This window comes from Eriocheir sinensis, unplaced genomic scaffold (assembly GCF_024679095.1).
Source record: "Eriocheir sinensis breed Jianghai 21 unplaced genomic scaffold, ASM2467909v1 Scaffold49, whole genome shotgun sequence".
Classification (NCBI taxonomy): Eukaryota; Metazoa; Arthropoda; class Malacostraca; order Decapoda; family Varunidae; genus Eriocheir; species Eriocheir sinensis.
The window spans coordinates 966,155-981,742 of record NW_026111820.1 but is presented as its reverse complement, the minus strand read 5'-3'; the positions used below and the strand labels follow the sequence as shown (position 1 = coordinate 981,742).

Genomic DNA, 15,588 nt, shown 5'->3' with positions numbered 1-15,588 from the left:
ACTCGCAGTAATGGATTTAAATTAGAAAAGTATAGATTTAGGAGATATATAGGCAAGCATTGGTTTAGTAATAGGGTGGTGGGGGAATGGAATAGACTCAGCAATCACATAGTTGGTGCAGGGACGATAGCTTGTTTTAAGAGTAGACTGGATAGCTACATGGACGAGGACGACAGGTGGCAGTGAGGTGTGGGTGCAGTAAGGTGACGGGGTGCTGGATGCGTGCCTGGGTACCGCCGGTATAACGAGGATCAAGCCTCTACCTGTAACCCCTGTAACACCTCACCCACCGTGAGTAGTGGGGGATTCTGGAGCTGCCCTGTGTTGGCCACCCGGCCTCTTGCAGGCTCCCTATTTTCTTATTTTCTTATGTTCTTATGTGTGTTCTGATTTTTCTTTTTCTTTCTCAGCAGCTGCCCCCGTTACAAAGGCAAGGAATCCCAAGTCACCTGTGACGTCAATATCAAGTTCAAGGCCGCCTCTAATTGTCTTGAATCCAGCTTCCTCATTATTGCAGGTATTTTACGCTATATCCGAGTATTACTACAGTGCTCCAGCCTACAACAGCTGCGTACGAGACTTCACAGACAATGGCAGCCCTTAAGTAAGCCGCTAAAGGTGTTGAGGAGGGAAAAAGGTGTTTGTTTACCTCTCGGCCGCCGCGCCAGGGCGGCCAGCCACCGGGGCGGTGTCGCGTTCCGCCGCATCCTCCTATTATTACTGGTGACAGGTGACTCACAGGCACTGTGGCAGGTGTTGGGGGCTGTGTGAGTGTTGGGGCAGGTGTTGGGGGCTGTGTGAGTGTTGGGGCAGGTGTTGGGGGCTGTGTGAGTGTTGGGGCAGGTGTTGGGGGCTGTGTGAGTGTTGGGGCAGGTGTTGGGGCAGGTGTTGGGGGCTGTGTGAGTGTTGGGGCAGGTGTTTGGGGCAGTGTGAGTTTTGGGGCAGGTGTTGGGGGCTGTGTGAGTGTTGGGGCAGGTGTTGGGGGCTGTGTGAGTGTTGGGGCAGGTGTTGGGGGCTGTGTGAGTGTTGGGGCAGGTGTTGGGGGCTGTGTGAGTGTTGGGGCAGGTGTTGGGTGTACAGGTGTGTGGTGAGAGTCAAGGTGGGGCGTGTGTTCTACTAGGGAGTTGTTTCTTTAATGTTTTAGGTGGCTGGTTATATAAATCCCGGCCAGCAATACAGGTTGTTTCGCATGGTACGTGTTGTGTGTTTGGGGTAAATAATTTATAAGCTATACAATGCCAGTTCCATTTCAAGCATGCTTGGTGGCAAAACATGAGACACACATGTATGGGTTTCCCTCACACACCTGACAGAAAGTGGACACCTTTTATGCTATCTTTGAAGCCACCTTGCTGCCTTCATTACTGATATCATTTCTGTCCTGGAGGTTGAATCAGATGAATCATCCAAACCTGCATCATCATCGGGGTCATTGACATTCTCTGCAGATGACGCTGAGTGGCCGTAGAACATCCGTCTATCCATATTTAATACTCTGGAATATGTGAAGGGTGAAGGGTAGTCAGCCGCGCTGCACTAAACGTGTTAAACTAATCTAACTTAACAACCTACCTAACGCCCCTCCCGTGTTTTCGTGTTTTGCATTGTTATATCAAAATTTCTTCTAATAACTGAAAGTCATTCTTTACTGCATTGCATTCAGGGACAAAAAAAGCATCCATAATGTATTTTAACACAGCAAGAGGTGGCTGACCCTTTTTCAACAACAGCCAATATTTCCTTTATTGCCGCTCCTTAGTGTTAGTGTAATTTTTCTGCTAATATGGCACTAAAGGCAGCCCTCTCGTAAAATATGATGATGACCGTCGCTTCCTCTTCTGCCATGGTCAGCAATGGTGTATCACATATTTATTGTAAACAATTGAACTTAACAAATTTGATAAATCAGAATCTAATATAATCTAACCTGGCCCTCCGCTGCCAAAATATGATGAGCTAGGCTGCGGTCATTAACTTTATACATCATTATTTTGGTATTCAATTTTCCAAAAGTCATTAGTTAGTAGTTACTGCGCTGCATTGAGAGTAATGATACAAAACATAATGTCAGAGTTAACCTCATGTGGGATGGAGGCTGATATGGAAATAAGGGCAGCCATCTCGCATGAGGCTAATTCTTACATTATATTATGTGTTGTACGGTATTATATTACTCTAGTGCAATGCAGTAATTAATCCTTTCATGCACCATGATGCCATTCCCGTCAAAATGGAATCGTCTACATCTGAGCTTTTGACTCGAAACGCGTCAAAAAACTTTTTAAAAAATCGCCAAAAATAAAGTATCGTTCAAAATTGCATCAATTTTTTTTTAATCAAAGATCCAAGCTAGACCTATAAAATAAACTAATGGTCAACTCTCTCGTGCCGTTGGATTTGATGTGATAATTGCCCGTGGCTGAGTTGCCTCTCAGCAGGCAGCCTGTGAGCACGGACTGTTGCCCCTTTAAATTGTCTCTGGAGCCTGGTAAGCCTGGATTACAGTTTGGTGAAATTTATTCTTACTTCCGATGTAAAGTGATCGTGCCGTGATACGATATTTTGTTTTATTTTCGTAGGGACAAGTAACTCTTACTATTAGAAAATCTGGCTAAGAAACTATCAAGTAAAGTTAATGAGACACACTTGTACAGAGCATGATGATGATTATGATGGTGATGGTGGAAACAGTGAAAAAAAACTCCAGCAGAGAGTGTCAGGGAGAGACTTAGTGTTATTTATTATGATTATTATTGCGTCTGGCGAAGTTGTTCCAGACAGCAAATAAGTGCGGTGCGCTAATAGTTATGTCTATTATTATTATCAAAACTCCATTCCAGACAAAATTGACTTCTATTTTGACCGCCTTGACCTGCCCGTTGTGTTGTGTTTGCTGCCCTTGAGCTGTTTCTTCTACTGAAGAGAACAGAAGAGATAGAAAAATAAAGTTTTCCTCCATTTTCTCAAGAATTACTGGTCATATGAAAATTCCAATACTAACGCTGGAATCCTCATAAAAATAATCCTCTTTTATTGGCATGTAAGTCATAAAAAGTCGTCTCCGGAAGTTTTGAGCTACGAGATGATGAACGTAAGCATTTCTTATTTTTCTTTAATCAATTTTTTTTTCGAAGTTGGTAAACTTTGCTATTTATTTGCATTTCTTGATATTTTTTCCTTCATAAGGCAGAATAATCTCTTCCAAAATGAACGATGTATAATAATGCCAGGAAAAAAGAATACCCGAGGCTGAAATTGATAACATGAATTTTTCTTTCGCCGCACAGTCAGGCCATTCCGCAACGCCCCCTGGGGAGCCCCAGACGGATGTCGCAGTGGAAAGAGAAACTTATTAATCTTTTGGTGCGTGAAAGGGTTAATACCTTACAGAAAACTAAAGAAACTGCAAAATATTGATGTATAACAGTATAAAGTATAAGAGTGCGGCCTAGCACATGGCAGCTTGGGGGGCTAGGTTATATTAGGTTATAGTTCTGTTAGATATGCTTTAGTTAGGTTGAGTCAAGTTAGGTTATATTAGGTAGGAGTTTGTTTTGATTAGGTTAGGTAATCGGAGCCCTTTCATGAATCTCAGTAATAATGATGATAATAATGATAATAATAATAATAATAATAATAATAATAATAATAATAATAATAATAATAATAATAATAATAATAATAATAATAATAATAATCTAATTAGACCTAACGCCACATAACAGGAGCATTCCTCCACTTGACTCCCGTTTAGCCATTTCCATGGACAATAGTAGGAGAAGAAGTTGAAGAGTACGCTTTGTCCGAGCAAAAAGTGTCAAGCTCTGATGTGTTGTTGAAATAAGAGAAGCCAAGTATGTAAATCTAGTAAGGTATCACGGTGGGGCCAAGGAGAGAGGGATGGGGTATTACTCTGGGTGTGTCATTCAGTGCAATGCTTGTCCCCAGGTGTGCAGTGTAGGGGAGCGTGAGCACCTGCCAGGCCGCTCACAGTGATAGAGCCCTCAAGAAGACTAAGAAGCTGTGTTGCCGAGGACCACGTCTGGCTCCAGCAGCTCAGATGAGGAGGCGTCACGGTTCAGGGAGGCGTGTGACCCCACTCTGTGGAGGACGGCCGCGCAGGGAGCCGCCAAGAATGAAATCTGCAGAGCGGAGGCATCTGATGAGAAGCCCCAGCCAAGGCGACCAGAGGCAGGCCTTCATGCTGCTGGAGAAGATGCGCACAACCCTTGCCGGGGCGCAGGGCAAGGCAGGTAAGCAAGCAGTATTCTTAAGCACTCTGACCTCTCCTTTGGCCTCTTTTTACTAGGGATGTGCCGATGTATTGGTATCGGTGGTATCGGCACATTTTATGAGTATTGGTATCGGCACATTATATGAATATTGGTATCGGCTGATTTTCTGCTGATACCGATACCTGAAGTAGTTTTGTACGTTGCATGTCACTCGTTGCAAATATAATTTTGTTCAATAGAAATTTGATTTTCTAAATTACTGAAAAAATATTAGAAAAGTGTAATTATCTAGTATCATGATACTACATAGTTTGGAATTTTCCGTGATTTAATTTTCATCACTTTAAACGATATGATTCATATTACTTTCAATACAAGCACAGTACCCTCTCGAGTTTCGCGCTATCCGAGTTTCGCGATCCTCTAGTTTAGTGTTTAGTCCTAAATTCTTACATCACGAGTTTCACGCATTACCGCCACGAGTTTCGCGTTGCTCTGAAATATACGGGTCACGTCTACCTACCGCCGGCGTCATGTGTGCTGCCCTAAAGGCGGTGTCCAGCCATTGGTGCTATGGGCAACCGCGGTTGCCTGTATGCCCAACCGGGAGCAAGTTGTTGGTTGTCCTTATGAACGGAAAACGGTTGTGAATATGAGCGTGGGTACCTCACGGCTGCATGTAAACAAACAGACGACGGCAGTGGCTGAGGAGCAGTGGAAGATGGCCCACCAAGAGACTCGTAAATTGGACTGGCAGAGCTGCTTTGCTCACTACTTGATTAACAAGATAAGAGAACACCCCGTGCTGGGGAACCATAGTCCAGAAAACTTTTTCTCCAGTCAGTGAAAATTGTAGATCTCCCGGCGTTGTTTCCTCTTCTTCTTCTTCTTCTTCTTTTGACCTGTAATGCATGGCAGCGATGGTGAAAAGTAATAGTGAAAAGTAGCAAAAGGGCATAGATCAGCAAAATCAGCGAGAGAAAAGGATAGAAAACACCTAAGCTCAGGGTGAAGTGTATAAGTGCGCACTGTTAGGTAACTTAGGGCTGCTTCCACAGTCACTTGTTTGTTTTGATCGTTACCAATGGCGGCGATCGCCGCTCACCGTTGCCAGACTGTTGTACTCAAGCATAGTATTTATCGGTTTCTGACGCCTAACTATTGCCAGGAAACATCAAGTTCTAACTCTTAATGATAACTATAAATGAGTTTCGTTATTGCAGCCCAGAAGACAGTTTAGGGGTAAGATGTCGGGAAATATAATCGGCTGAGTACGACAATCTGGTAATGTTGTGACGTCGCTTAGTATTTCACGTGAAACTGGCCGACGGGGTAGTGGCGGCTGCACACGCAGCGAGAGATGTTGAAAGTGTTTGGTTAGTGCGGGGCTGGGCTAACCCTGGAGCCACCACTACCCATTGACCAGTTTCACGTGGAAATACCATAGCGGCGATCGCCACCATTGTTAACGACCAAAGCAAACAAAATGACTGTGAAAGCGGCCCCAAGTGCATGTTGTGGAGAAGGAGGACCTAGGAAGCGATACAAAGCATTACAGGTCAAAAGAAGAAGAAGAACGTCCACTACACTGGCCGGTGTTGCGAGAAATATCTCCCCGATGAAATTAGTCATTCTGCTGTCCACCACACATGCGCGCTGTGGGAATACACAGCATTAAAAGTATTAATTTGCCTGGTTTTGTTCTAGTCTGTCTGCTTGTGATCTTTGTGAGCGGTGAGGGAAATATGGAAACAGTAAGCAAGTTGAGCCTCTCTGGGAGCTATTTTGCGGCAGCGGCAGCGGTTTACATTCAATAGGCATTGAAAAGTCAATCATGATATGAGTGATTTAATGATTTTTAACATAAAGAGTTACCAGATTATTTCATAACAAAGAAAACTACCAGAAAAATATAGATTTGTCCAACTGTCCCACGGGTGACCGCGAGCGACCACCCTTACTTTAGCAGACAACACCACGTGGATCACAAGCGTGTATTCAGAATTTCAGAACTGCCAGCCAATTGTGAGACAGCCGCCTTCAACTGCGGCTTAAAACAACCTGTTCTCACTTCCAATTTTCTGCCTATTACCAAGGTACGTATTTTGAGATAACAAGGGAGTAAAGTCGAAAAATTTGTGATAACAAGGGAGTAAAGTAAAAAAAAAAAAAAAGTCTTTAGTTTCCACAGGTCGTAACCAATGAGCGCTCTTACATGGATTTCAATACCTCGAGTTTCGCGATCCTCGAGTTTAGCGCCATACCTTCGGAATGAAGCAAGCGCGAAACTCAAGAGGGTACTGTGTATAATACTTAGTATACAGTGTAGCCTTTGGCACCGCGGACGCGTACAATACAGGTTTAGTAGCTTCGGCGCGGGATTGGCGGAGCCCCTCCACTCGCCTCACTTGCCTCAATTGGCTGCCTCAGTCGGTCAGACGGTCGCTCCGCAGCGGAGCACGCTGCCAGGGTCTGGGGATCTCTTCACAGTCTTCTGCCTAAATGTGTGGCAATTAATAAAGCTAACCTAGTTGAGTCAAGTAGACCTCATGAGGCGCCTCCTCTCTCGCCCCTTGTCGAAACTCATGGGGGTGTGTGTTAACACTTCCCTTCTATGGTGGAGCAACGAGTAGTGGGTCTTTTTTTTTAACATTTGATGTTGCCCTTTAGCGGCTGGAGTTGTTGTATAAAAATTTAATCAGTGCACAGGTATCGGTATCGGTCAAATATTGGGGTATCAGTATCGGTCAAAATTTTGGTGTCGGTACATCCCTATAGTCCAACCAAATTGTCGGGTCCGTTTGGACGGAGGCTCCCACGGATCCATTTCTCCCCTCCGCTCTGCCACACAGTCCCAACACCTGTCCCTTCCTCTCCTATGTTACCTTTACCTTACATGTGAGAGCAAGAGACAGGTGTTGGCCTGTGTGGCAGAGCAGAGGGAGGAAAGGACCCGCGGGAGCCTGCGCCCAAATGGACTCCACAATTTGGTTGGACTTTTTTTTTTTTTTTTTTTTTTTTTTACAGCTAAGGAGACAGCTCAAGGGCGCAAAGAAAAAAAAAGAAAAAGGCCTGCTAATCACTGCTCCCGAACAGAGGTTAAAGAAGTGTCCAAAATCAGAGGTTAATTTCGGGAGGAGAGGTGTCCTGATACCCTCCTCTTGAAAGAGTTCAAGTCGTAGGCAGGAGGAAATACAGATGAAGGAAGATTGTTCCAGAGTTTACCAGCGTGAGGGATGAAAGAGTGAAGATGCTGGTTAACTCTTGCATAAGGGGTTTGGACAGTATAGGGATGAGCATGAGTAGAAAGTAGAGTGCAACGGGGCCGCGGGAGGGGGGGAGGCATGCAGTTAGCAAGTTCAGAAGAGCAGTCAGCGTGGAAATATCGATAGAAGATAGAAAGAGAGGCAACATTGCGGCGGAATTTAAGAGGTAGAAGACTATCAGTATGAGGAGGAGAGCTGATGAGACGAAGAGCCTTAGCCTCCACTCTGTCCAGAAGAGCTGTGTGAGTGGAGTGGAGTGAGATGCATACTCCATACGAGGGCGGACAAGGCCCCTGTATATGGACAGCAACTGTGCAGGGGAGAAGAACTGGCGGAGACGGTACAGAACGCCCAGCCTCGAGGAAGCTGATTTAGTAAGAGATGAGATATGAAGTTTCCAGTTAAAATTTTGAGTTAAGGATAGACCGAGGATGTTTAGTGTTGAGGAAGGTGATAGCTGGGTGTTGTCAAAGAATAGGGGATAGTTGTTTGGAAGATTGTGTCGAGTGGATAGGTGGAGAAACTGTGTTTTTGAGGCGTTGAAGGACACCAGGTTCTTCTTGCCCCAATCGGAAATAATAGTAAGGTCTGAGGCTAAGCGTTCTGCAGCCTCCAGCCTTGAGTCGTTAAGTTCCTGAAGGGTGGGTCTTCTATTAAAAGAAGTTGAATAATGCAGAGTGGAATCATCGGCGTAGGAATGGATAGGACAGTTCGTTTTGGAAAGAAGATCATCAATGAACAACAGAAAAAGAGTGGGAGATAGGACAGAACCCTGTGGGACACCACTGTTAATAGATTTAGGGGAAGAACAGTGACCGTCTACCACGGCAGAAATAGAACGGTCAGAAAGGAAACTGGAGATAAAGGTACAGAGAGAAGGATAGAAACCGTAGGAGGGTAGTTTAGAAAGCAAAGATTTGTGCCAGACCCTATCAAAAGCTTTTGATATGTCCAGCGCAATAGCAAAAGTTTCACCGAAACGGGTAAGAGAGGATGACCAAGAGTCAGTTAAGAATTAGGAGATCACCAGTAGAACGCCCTTGCGGAACCCATACTGGCGATCAGATAGAAGGTCAGAAGTGGAAAGGTGGTTTTGAATCTTCCGGTTAAGGATTGATTCAAAAGCTTTAGATAGACAAGAAAGTAAAGCAATAGGACGGTAGTTTGAGGGAATGGAGCGGTCACCCTTCTTAGGTACAGGCTGTATGAAGGCATACTTCCAGCAAGAAGGAAAGGTAGATGTTGACAGGCAGAGGCGAAAGAGTTTGACCAGGCAGGGTGATAGCACGGAGGCACAGTTTTTAAGGACAATAGGAGGCACTCCATCAGGTCCATAAGCCTTCTGAGGATTGAGGCCAGAGAGGGCATAGAAAACATCATTTTGAAGAATCTTTATAACAGGCATAAAGGAGTCAGAGGGGGGATGAGTAGGAGGAATATGCCCAGAATCGTCCAGAGTGGAGTTTTAGAAAAGTTTGAGAGAAGAATTCAGCCTTAGAGATAGATGAGACGGCAGTGTTGCCGTCAGGACTGAGGAGTGGAGAGAAAGATGAAGAAGTGAAGTTGGAGGAGATGTTTTTGGCTAGATGCCAGAAGTCACGGGAAGAGTTAGAGAAAGCAAGGTTTTGACATTTTCTATTAATGAAAGAATTTTTGGTTAGTCGGAGAATAGATTTGGCACGATTTCGGGCAGAAATGTAAAGTTCATAATTAGCATTAGTTTGAAGGCTCTGGTACCTTTTGTGAGCTACCTCTCTATCATTGACAGCACGAGAACAAGCATGATTAAACCAAGGCTTTTTAGCGTGAGGAGTAGAGAAAGAACGAGGAATGTATGCCTCCATTCCAGAGACAATCACCTCTGTGATGCGCTGAGCACACACAGAGGGTCTCTATCCTGGAAGCAATAATCATTCCACGGAAATCGGAAAAGTACATCCTCAGGTCGTCCCACCGAGCTGAAGCAAAATGCCAGAAGCATCGCCTCTTCGGTGGGTCCAGAGGGTGTACAGGAGCGATAGGACAGGATGCAGAAATAAGATTGTGATCGGAGGAGCCCAACGGAGAGAACAGTTTGACAGAATAAGCAGAAGGGTTTGAGGTAAGGAAGAGGTCTAGAATGTTGGGCCGATCTCCAAGACGGTCGGGAATACGTGTAGGGTGCTGGACCAACTGCTCTAGGTCGTTGAGGATAGCAAAGTTGTAGGCTTGTTCACCAGGATGGTCAGTGAAAGAGGATGAAAGCCAAAGCTGGTGGTGAACATTGAAATCTCCTAGGATGGAGATTTCAGCGAAGGGAGAGTGGGTCAAGATGTGCTCCACTTTAGAATTCAAATAGTCAAAGAATTTTACATAGTTGGTAGAGTTAGGTGAGAGATAAACAGCACAGATGTATTTAGTAATAGAATGACAGTGAAGTCTTAACCAGATGGTGGAAAATTCAGAAGAGTCAAGGTCGTGGGCACGAGAGCAAGTGATGTCGTTGCGCACGTAGGCGCAACATCCAGCTTTGGATTGAAATTTAGGATAGAGATAGTAGGAGGGAACAGAGTAGAGATTGCTGTCAGTAGCCTCAGAAACCTGTGTCTGTACTTCTCTCTTTTATAGGAACAGCGATTAGTGGGCTTTTTATACACTTCCTTTTTGTTGTCTTTGATCTCCTTCCTTTATTGTTAAAACAAACAAAAAAATTACATTGTCAACTCTCTCTCTCTCTCTCTCTCTCTCTCTCTCTCTCTCTCTCTCTCTCTCTCTCTCTCTCTCTTTCCCTTCTATTTTTCTCTCTCTCCTTACTTCCTTCTCTCCCTCCCTTCTTTTCCCTCCCTCTCTCCCTCCCCACCTCTCTCCCTAACTCCCTCCCTCTCCTCCTGCCTGTACCCTTCACACAGCCAAGAGTCAGGCCCGGTCCACTCCCCCAGCAGTCTCTTTGTGAGCAATTCCCCCTCACACACTGCCCTCCTCTCCTCAGGGTGTGTGGGGCTGAGGCACAAGAATGGCAATGGCCCCAGCATACAGGGCAGGCCATCGTCAAGCAGGGCAGAGGCCAGCACAGCGAGGGTGGCCACGGCTGCCCCATCCACACTCTCCCTTCCTGGCCAAGCAGCTCACCTCAAGACTGGACGGGTGAGTGCTGTGTAGTAGTAGTAGTAGTAGTAGTAGTAGTAGTAATAGTAAATTGATTTCTTTTGGCCACTCCTCAACTTTTTTATACACTGTAAAAAATAATGTTTTTCTTTCAACATGTAAATACTTTTTTGTGTGTTTTTAGGCAAACACAGTTGTTTTTGTAAAAACAAGGAAATATACCAGATGTATTTTATGCAACACTTAATGTTTATTATGAAACGACTATGTTTTATGTAAAACACTTCACACGTTTTACGTAAAACACAATATATGTTTAATGTACAGCACTACATTTTCCCTGCATATTATAATGGAAATGATCAAATAATTCCATATATATATATATATATATATATATATATATATATATATATATATATATATATATATATATATATATATATATATATATATATATATATATATATATAGAGAGAGAGAGAGAGATAGATAGATAGATAGATAGATAGATAGATAGAAAGATGTAGATAGATAGATATGTGGATGCAATACAAATGAACGCATGGTTTGAATACGTCATAATGATGAAATAACATATGGTGAACATCAATAAATGTGACAAAGTATACAGATAATGTATTATCATTACGCGATTTAAGGGTGTCTTAAAACACACTTGTTTTTATCTGAACATCACAAAAATAAACACGTGTGTTCACTTAACAACGCCTCACAACGTGTGCTAGCAATGAAACTCATTACAGAATGCTAATTCTTTTCTGACAGAAACAAAGGGTTTTAGTCACTGAATGTTTGCACTGAATATCTTTTCCATAGAACTTAGGCTAGATGACTTTCCAGTAAAATTACCAAAAGCTTGAGATTTAGTATCCTAACTCTCACTTATTTCAGCACCAATCGTTCGAAATCCATCCCAACATGAATGTTTTTTGTGAAATACTTATCCACGCTTCTTGTAAAATAATTGTCTAGTTCTTAATATCAAAATGACTTGCTAATTACAAAAGCAGTCACATGGTTACTGAAACGGTGAATGGTTATATATTTAGTTTAATGAAAGCAACTGTCGTTACGCATCGACACGAAAACGAACACGCTCATGAGATACGCGTCGGAGTCTTGTATACGCAGTTCAACGGTGGAGGCCGGAGGGACGCACGCGGTTGTTTCAATTACTTCCACACTTTTTGAAGAACACTGGCCAAGTGTCCCACCAGCGATAGCCTCGAAGAAAAACAACAACAGGTCAAGGTACGTGTGAGTGTTCTTGAGGTTGTGAATATTCCTGCACTGTGACTAGGTAGGGATTGATAGGTTAATATCCCCTTATAATAGCAAACCGCAGGCTCGCATGGGGATGAAACCACCCTGTTAGGTTAGGTTTTAATAGGTTCGATTAGTTCTGTTAACTATGGTAAGAGTTTTAGCGGAAAAGAAAGAAAATCTTGATCCAGGAACGGCCATCTTAAAACGCGGAGACTGATGACAGTGGTGGAGTTTTAAAATTTACAAAGTTTTCTACCTGGCCATCCCTGCCTGTCAACTGATAATGAATATCGCACTATTACAAGTAAGTTAGTTACATTAATAACAAGAGGTTATGAGAGAGAGAGAGAGAGAGAGAGAGAGAGAGAGAGAGAGAGAGAGAGAGAGAGAGAGAGAGAGAGAGAGAGAGAGAGAGAGAGAGAGAGAGAGACTTGGTTCGTCAATCCGTTGTTAGTTTTCTGTGTTGGAGTATTTTATCGGCTTATTGTAGCCTTTGCCGCTGAGCATGGTAAGTTTTTACAACTTCACCGGTCTCTGCGTCTCACAATGGCCGTCATGGGTCAGGGACGGGTCGCTTTTTTTTATTTTATTTTTATTTATTTATTTTTTTTTTTTTTTACATCCTAGCCCTTATGCACCGTAGGCGTGTCTGCCACTTGGATGTTGGTCAGAGGCAGGCCCGTTGGTGTGCGGGCGAGGGTTTATAGTGGCACCTGAAAGGCCCATGCTATACACCCCAAAGCTCATCTTTATTGCATACTAGCTGAGTTACCCGGCGTTGCCCGGGTTGTTTTCTCTCTCTCTCTCTCTCTCTCTCTCTCTCTCTCTCTCTCTCTCTCTCTCTCTCTGTGTGTGTGTGTGTGTGTGTGTGTGTGTGTGTCTTTTTCTGTTGAGGGAGAGAGAGAGCGAGAGAGAGAGAACCGTTACATCACTTTTGTGTTATTTTTGGCCACGTTCATGGTACCATTTAAATACTTTGGATCACAGAGATTTAACAGTTCCCGAGATGCACTTTTTATAATAACCATTCTGTTTCGAGAAAATAGCTCTATAACTTCGCTATCAATAAAAAAGTAACAAATTGCGTTTTTCCGCTTTTTATAAGTTAACGGTACCCTAAGCGGTAACATAAAAATACCGAATAGCGCATTTTGTGTCACAGATACAGAATTTTATATTGAGAGCAAAGTTGTACAGGCATTGTTTATAGAAAGAATGATTATAAGGAAAGGTGCATTAGTGGAACCATTAAGTCGCTATGAGGCAAAGTAATTCAACCGTAACATGAGTGCCCAAAAATAACATAAAAGTGCAAAAAAAAAACCACCATTTGCGTCACAGATACAGAAATTTTCATAGAGAGCAAAGTTGTAGATCTCTTTCTTCCGCAAAGGAAGTATGCCCTCAAAAATGGGATCAGACCAACCATTAAGTCGCTATGAGGGAAAGTATGTTTTCATTAAAGTTTCTCTTCACATGGCACGTCCTGTAACGTGGTAACCGAAGGGGGTACTCAAATTTAGACCCCCCGAGGACAATCCAGAGGTACCCAGGTATCTGCATGCCAAGTTTGGTTGAGCTGGCTCTGACGGTGTGTCAGTGATGAAAAAATCAACACACAAACAAACAAACAAACAAACAAACACACACAGACAGACATACAGTGAATTTTATAGATACAGATGCAACTAGAACTTGGGTGTCAGGGTGACATGTAGGTGATTTTAAGCCACTCGGCAAATGACACAAAGTTTTAAGGTAGCACTGGTGGGGATTCGAACCCATGCGTCGACATCAGTCCCACCCCACACTCACCACCCTATCCACTCGGCCACCGCCTCCCTAGATGCTTAAATCAAGCTTTTTTGCTTTCTATTCAGCTGTAACTATTTCGATATTGAACAGAACTGATCAAGCCTATTTTAACCAAGCCTAACAGGGTGGTTTTATCCCCATGTGAGCCCTCGGTTAGCTATTATAAGGGTAAATTAACTTAACCTATCAGTCCTTATATCTCTGTAACCATTAATTTGCAGTGGATATATATGGGGTTTAAATTACTCAGTATGAATACCTTTATCATTTAAATGGGTGGCTGTTCGTCGACAATTGGGACCTCTTCTTTGGCAACGACGCCCTCTACGCCCGTGACGGGATACACTTGACGTTCAAGGGTGTTGAGGCTCTCTCAGACTCCCTTGAGCGAGCACTTGGTACCCTGAGGGATTTTTTAGTATAGGCGAGGGGGGGAGGAGTAATGGGAGGGGACATCTAGCTCATAATATAACCAGGCAGCTTAGAAGTAATTCTAGAGGAGTAACAGAGGACGGGCTAAGAATCTTCTATACTAACAGCAGGAGCCTCAGAAACAAGATAGACTTACTAAGGGGTGAAGCTTGTTCAGAAAATTTTGACATAATAGCGATCACTGAGACATGGATAGACTTTGCTAATAGAAATTTTAGGTCAGAATTTGAAATAACGGGTTATCAGATGTTTCACAAAGACAGAAGGGGCAGAAAGGGAGGTGGAGTTGCGCTATATGTTAAAGACTCACTTAAATGTTTAGTTAACAACTCAGTCAAAACTAACATGGATTCAGAATCAGTTTGGGTGGACGTTTACAAAGGGAAAGAAAAATAACTCTAGGAGTTATATACAGGCCACCCAACCTTAACAGGCAGGACACGAGTATATTACTACAGGAGATTGGCAGGGCGAGTAGAAATGTCTGCGTAATGGGGGACTTTAATTATAGGAATATAGACTGGGAAGATCTAGTGGGTGACCTGGAAGCCGAGGACTTTCTTGAAGTTATACAAGATAATTTCCTTAAGCAGGTAGTTACTGAGCCTACCAGAGGAGATAACATATTAGACTTAGTCCTAACCAATAATGGGAACTTGCTACGTGAGTTGGAGGTGGGCGGAGAGTTAGGAAATAGTGATCACAGAACGGTTCGTTTTAGGTTAGACTGGGCGGTAACCCGTGATCCAAACCCAGTGTTAGTGCCAGATTTTAGAAGAGCAAACTACGAGGGACTTCGAAGACATCTTGAAGGGTAAACTGGGATAATTTAGGGATTCATGAGGGCCAGAACTGCGGATTGGAGAGCCAGGAGAACCAGGTAGAAATGTCTTACAATAATTTAGTTAGAGTAATAGTAGAGGGGCAAGAACAGCATATACCACAGCGAACACTTAGAAAAGAAAACAATGATCCTAAGTGGATGACTCGTGGACTAAAACACGAAATTGGGTTAAAGAAGGAATTTATCAGAAAATAAAGAATGGGAAACAAATCTGAGGGGACGGTACGTCGAAATATCTAGATTAGTTAAGAATAAATCGAGTATATCAACAATGAAATATGAGATCAAAGTTGCAAATGAGGCGAAAAGTAATCCTAATGGCTTCTTTCAGATGTATAGAACAAAAACACGGGAGAAAATTGGACCGCTGAAATCAAACACAGGGAGCTAGTAGAAAATTACGAAAATATGAGCACATTGTTGAACGACTACTTCCTTTCAGTATTCACACAGGAGGATCGAACGACTATACCGGAAAGAGTTCAGGTGTACGAGGGCGGGGATGGCGATAAATTGAGGATATAATCATTACCAGGCAAGTAGTTCAGGATGAGATAGATAAGCTTAAGAAGAACAAGTCGCCAGGTCCTGACGGGATATTTCCGAGGGTATTAAAGGAGCT

The 15,588-nt window shown here is 43.3% G+C and overlaps 1 protein-coding gene across 2 annotated transcripts in view; it reads left to right on the top strand.

Moving 5' to 3' along the window:
• Window positions 1-581: 581 nt before the first annotated feature.
• Window positions 582-15,588, top strand: part of LOC126992562 (uncharacterized) — a 36,559-nt gene continuing 21,552 nt past the window's right edge. Inside the window, exons 1-3 of one of the 2 annotated variants that reach the window (XM_050851378.1) lie at window positions 582-730; window positions 3,949-4,253; window positions 10,470-10,624. In XM_050851378.1, the coding sequence (XP_050707335.1) occupies window positions 4,061-4,253; window positions 10,470-10,624 (348 nt within the window). In that variant the 5' untranslated portion in view covers window positions 582-730; window positions 3,949-4,060. Of the gene's footprint in view, window positions 731-3,113; window positions 3,364-3,948; window positions 4,254-10,469; window positions 10,625-15,588 lie in introns of those variants that run through there. The other variant, XM_050851379.1, reaches the window with a different exon arrangement.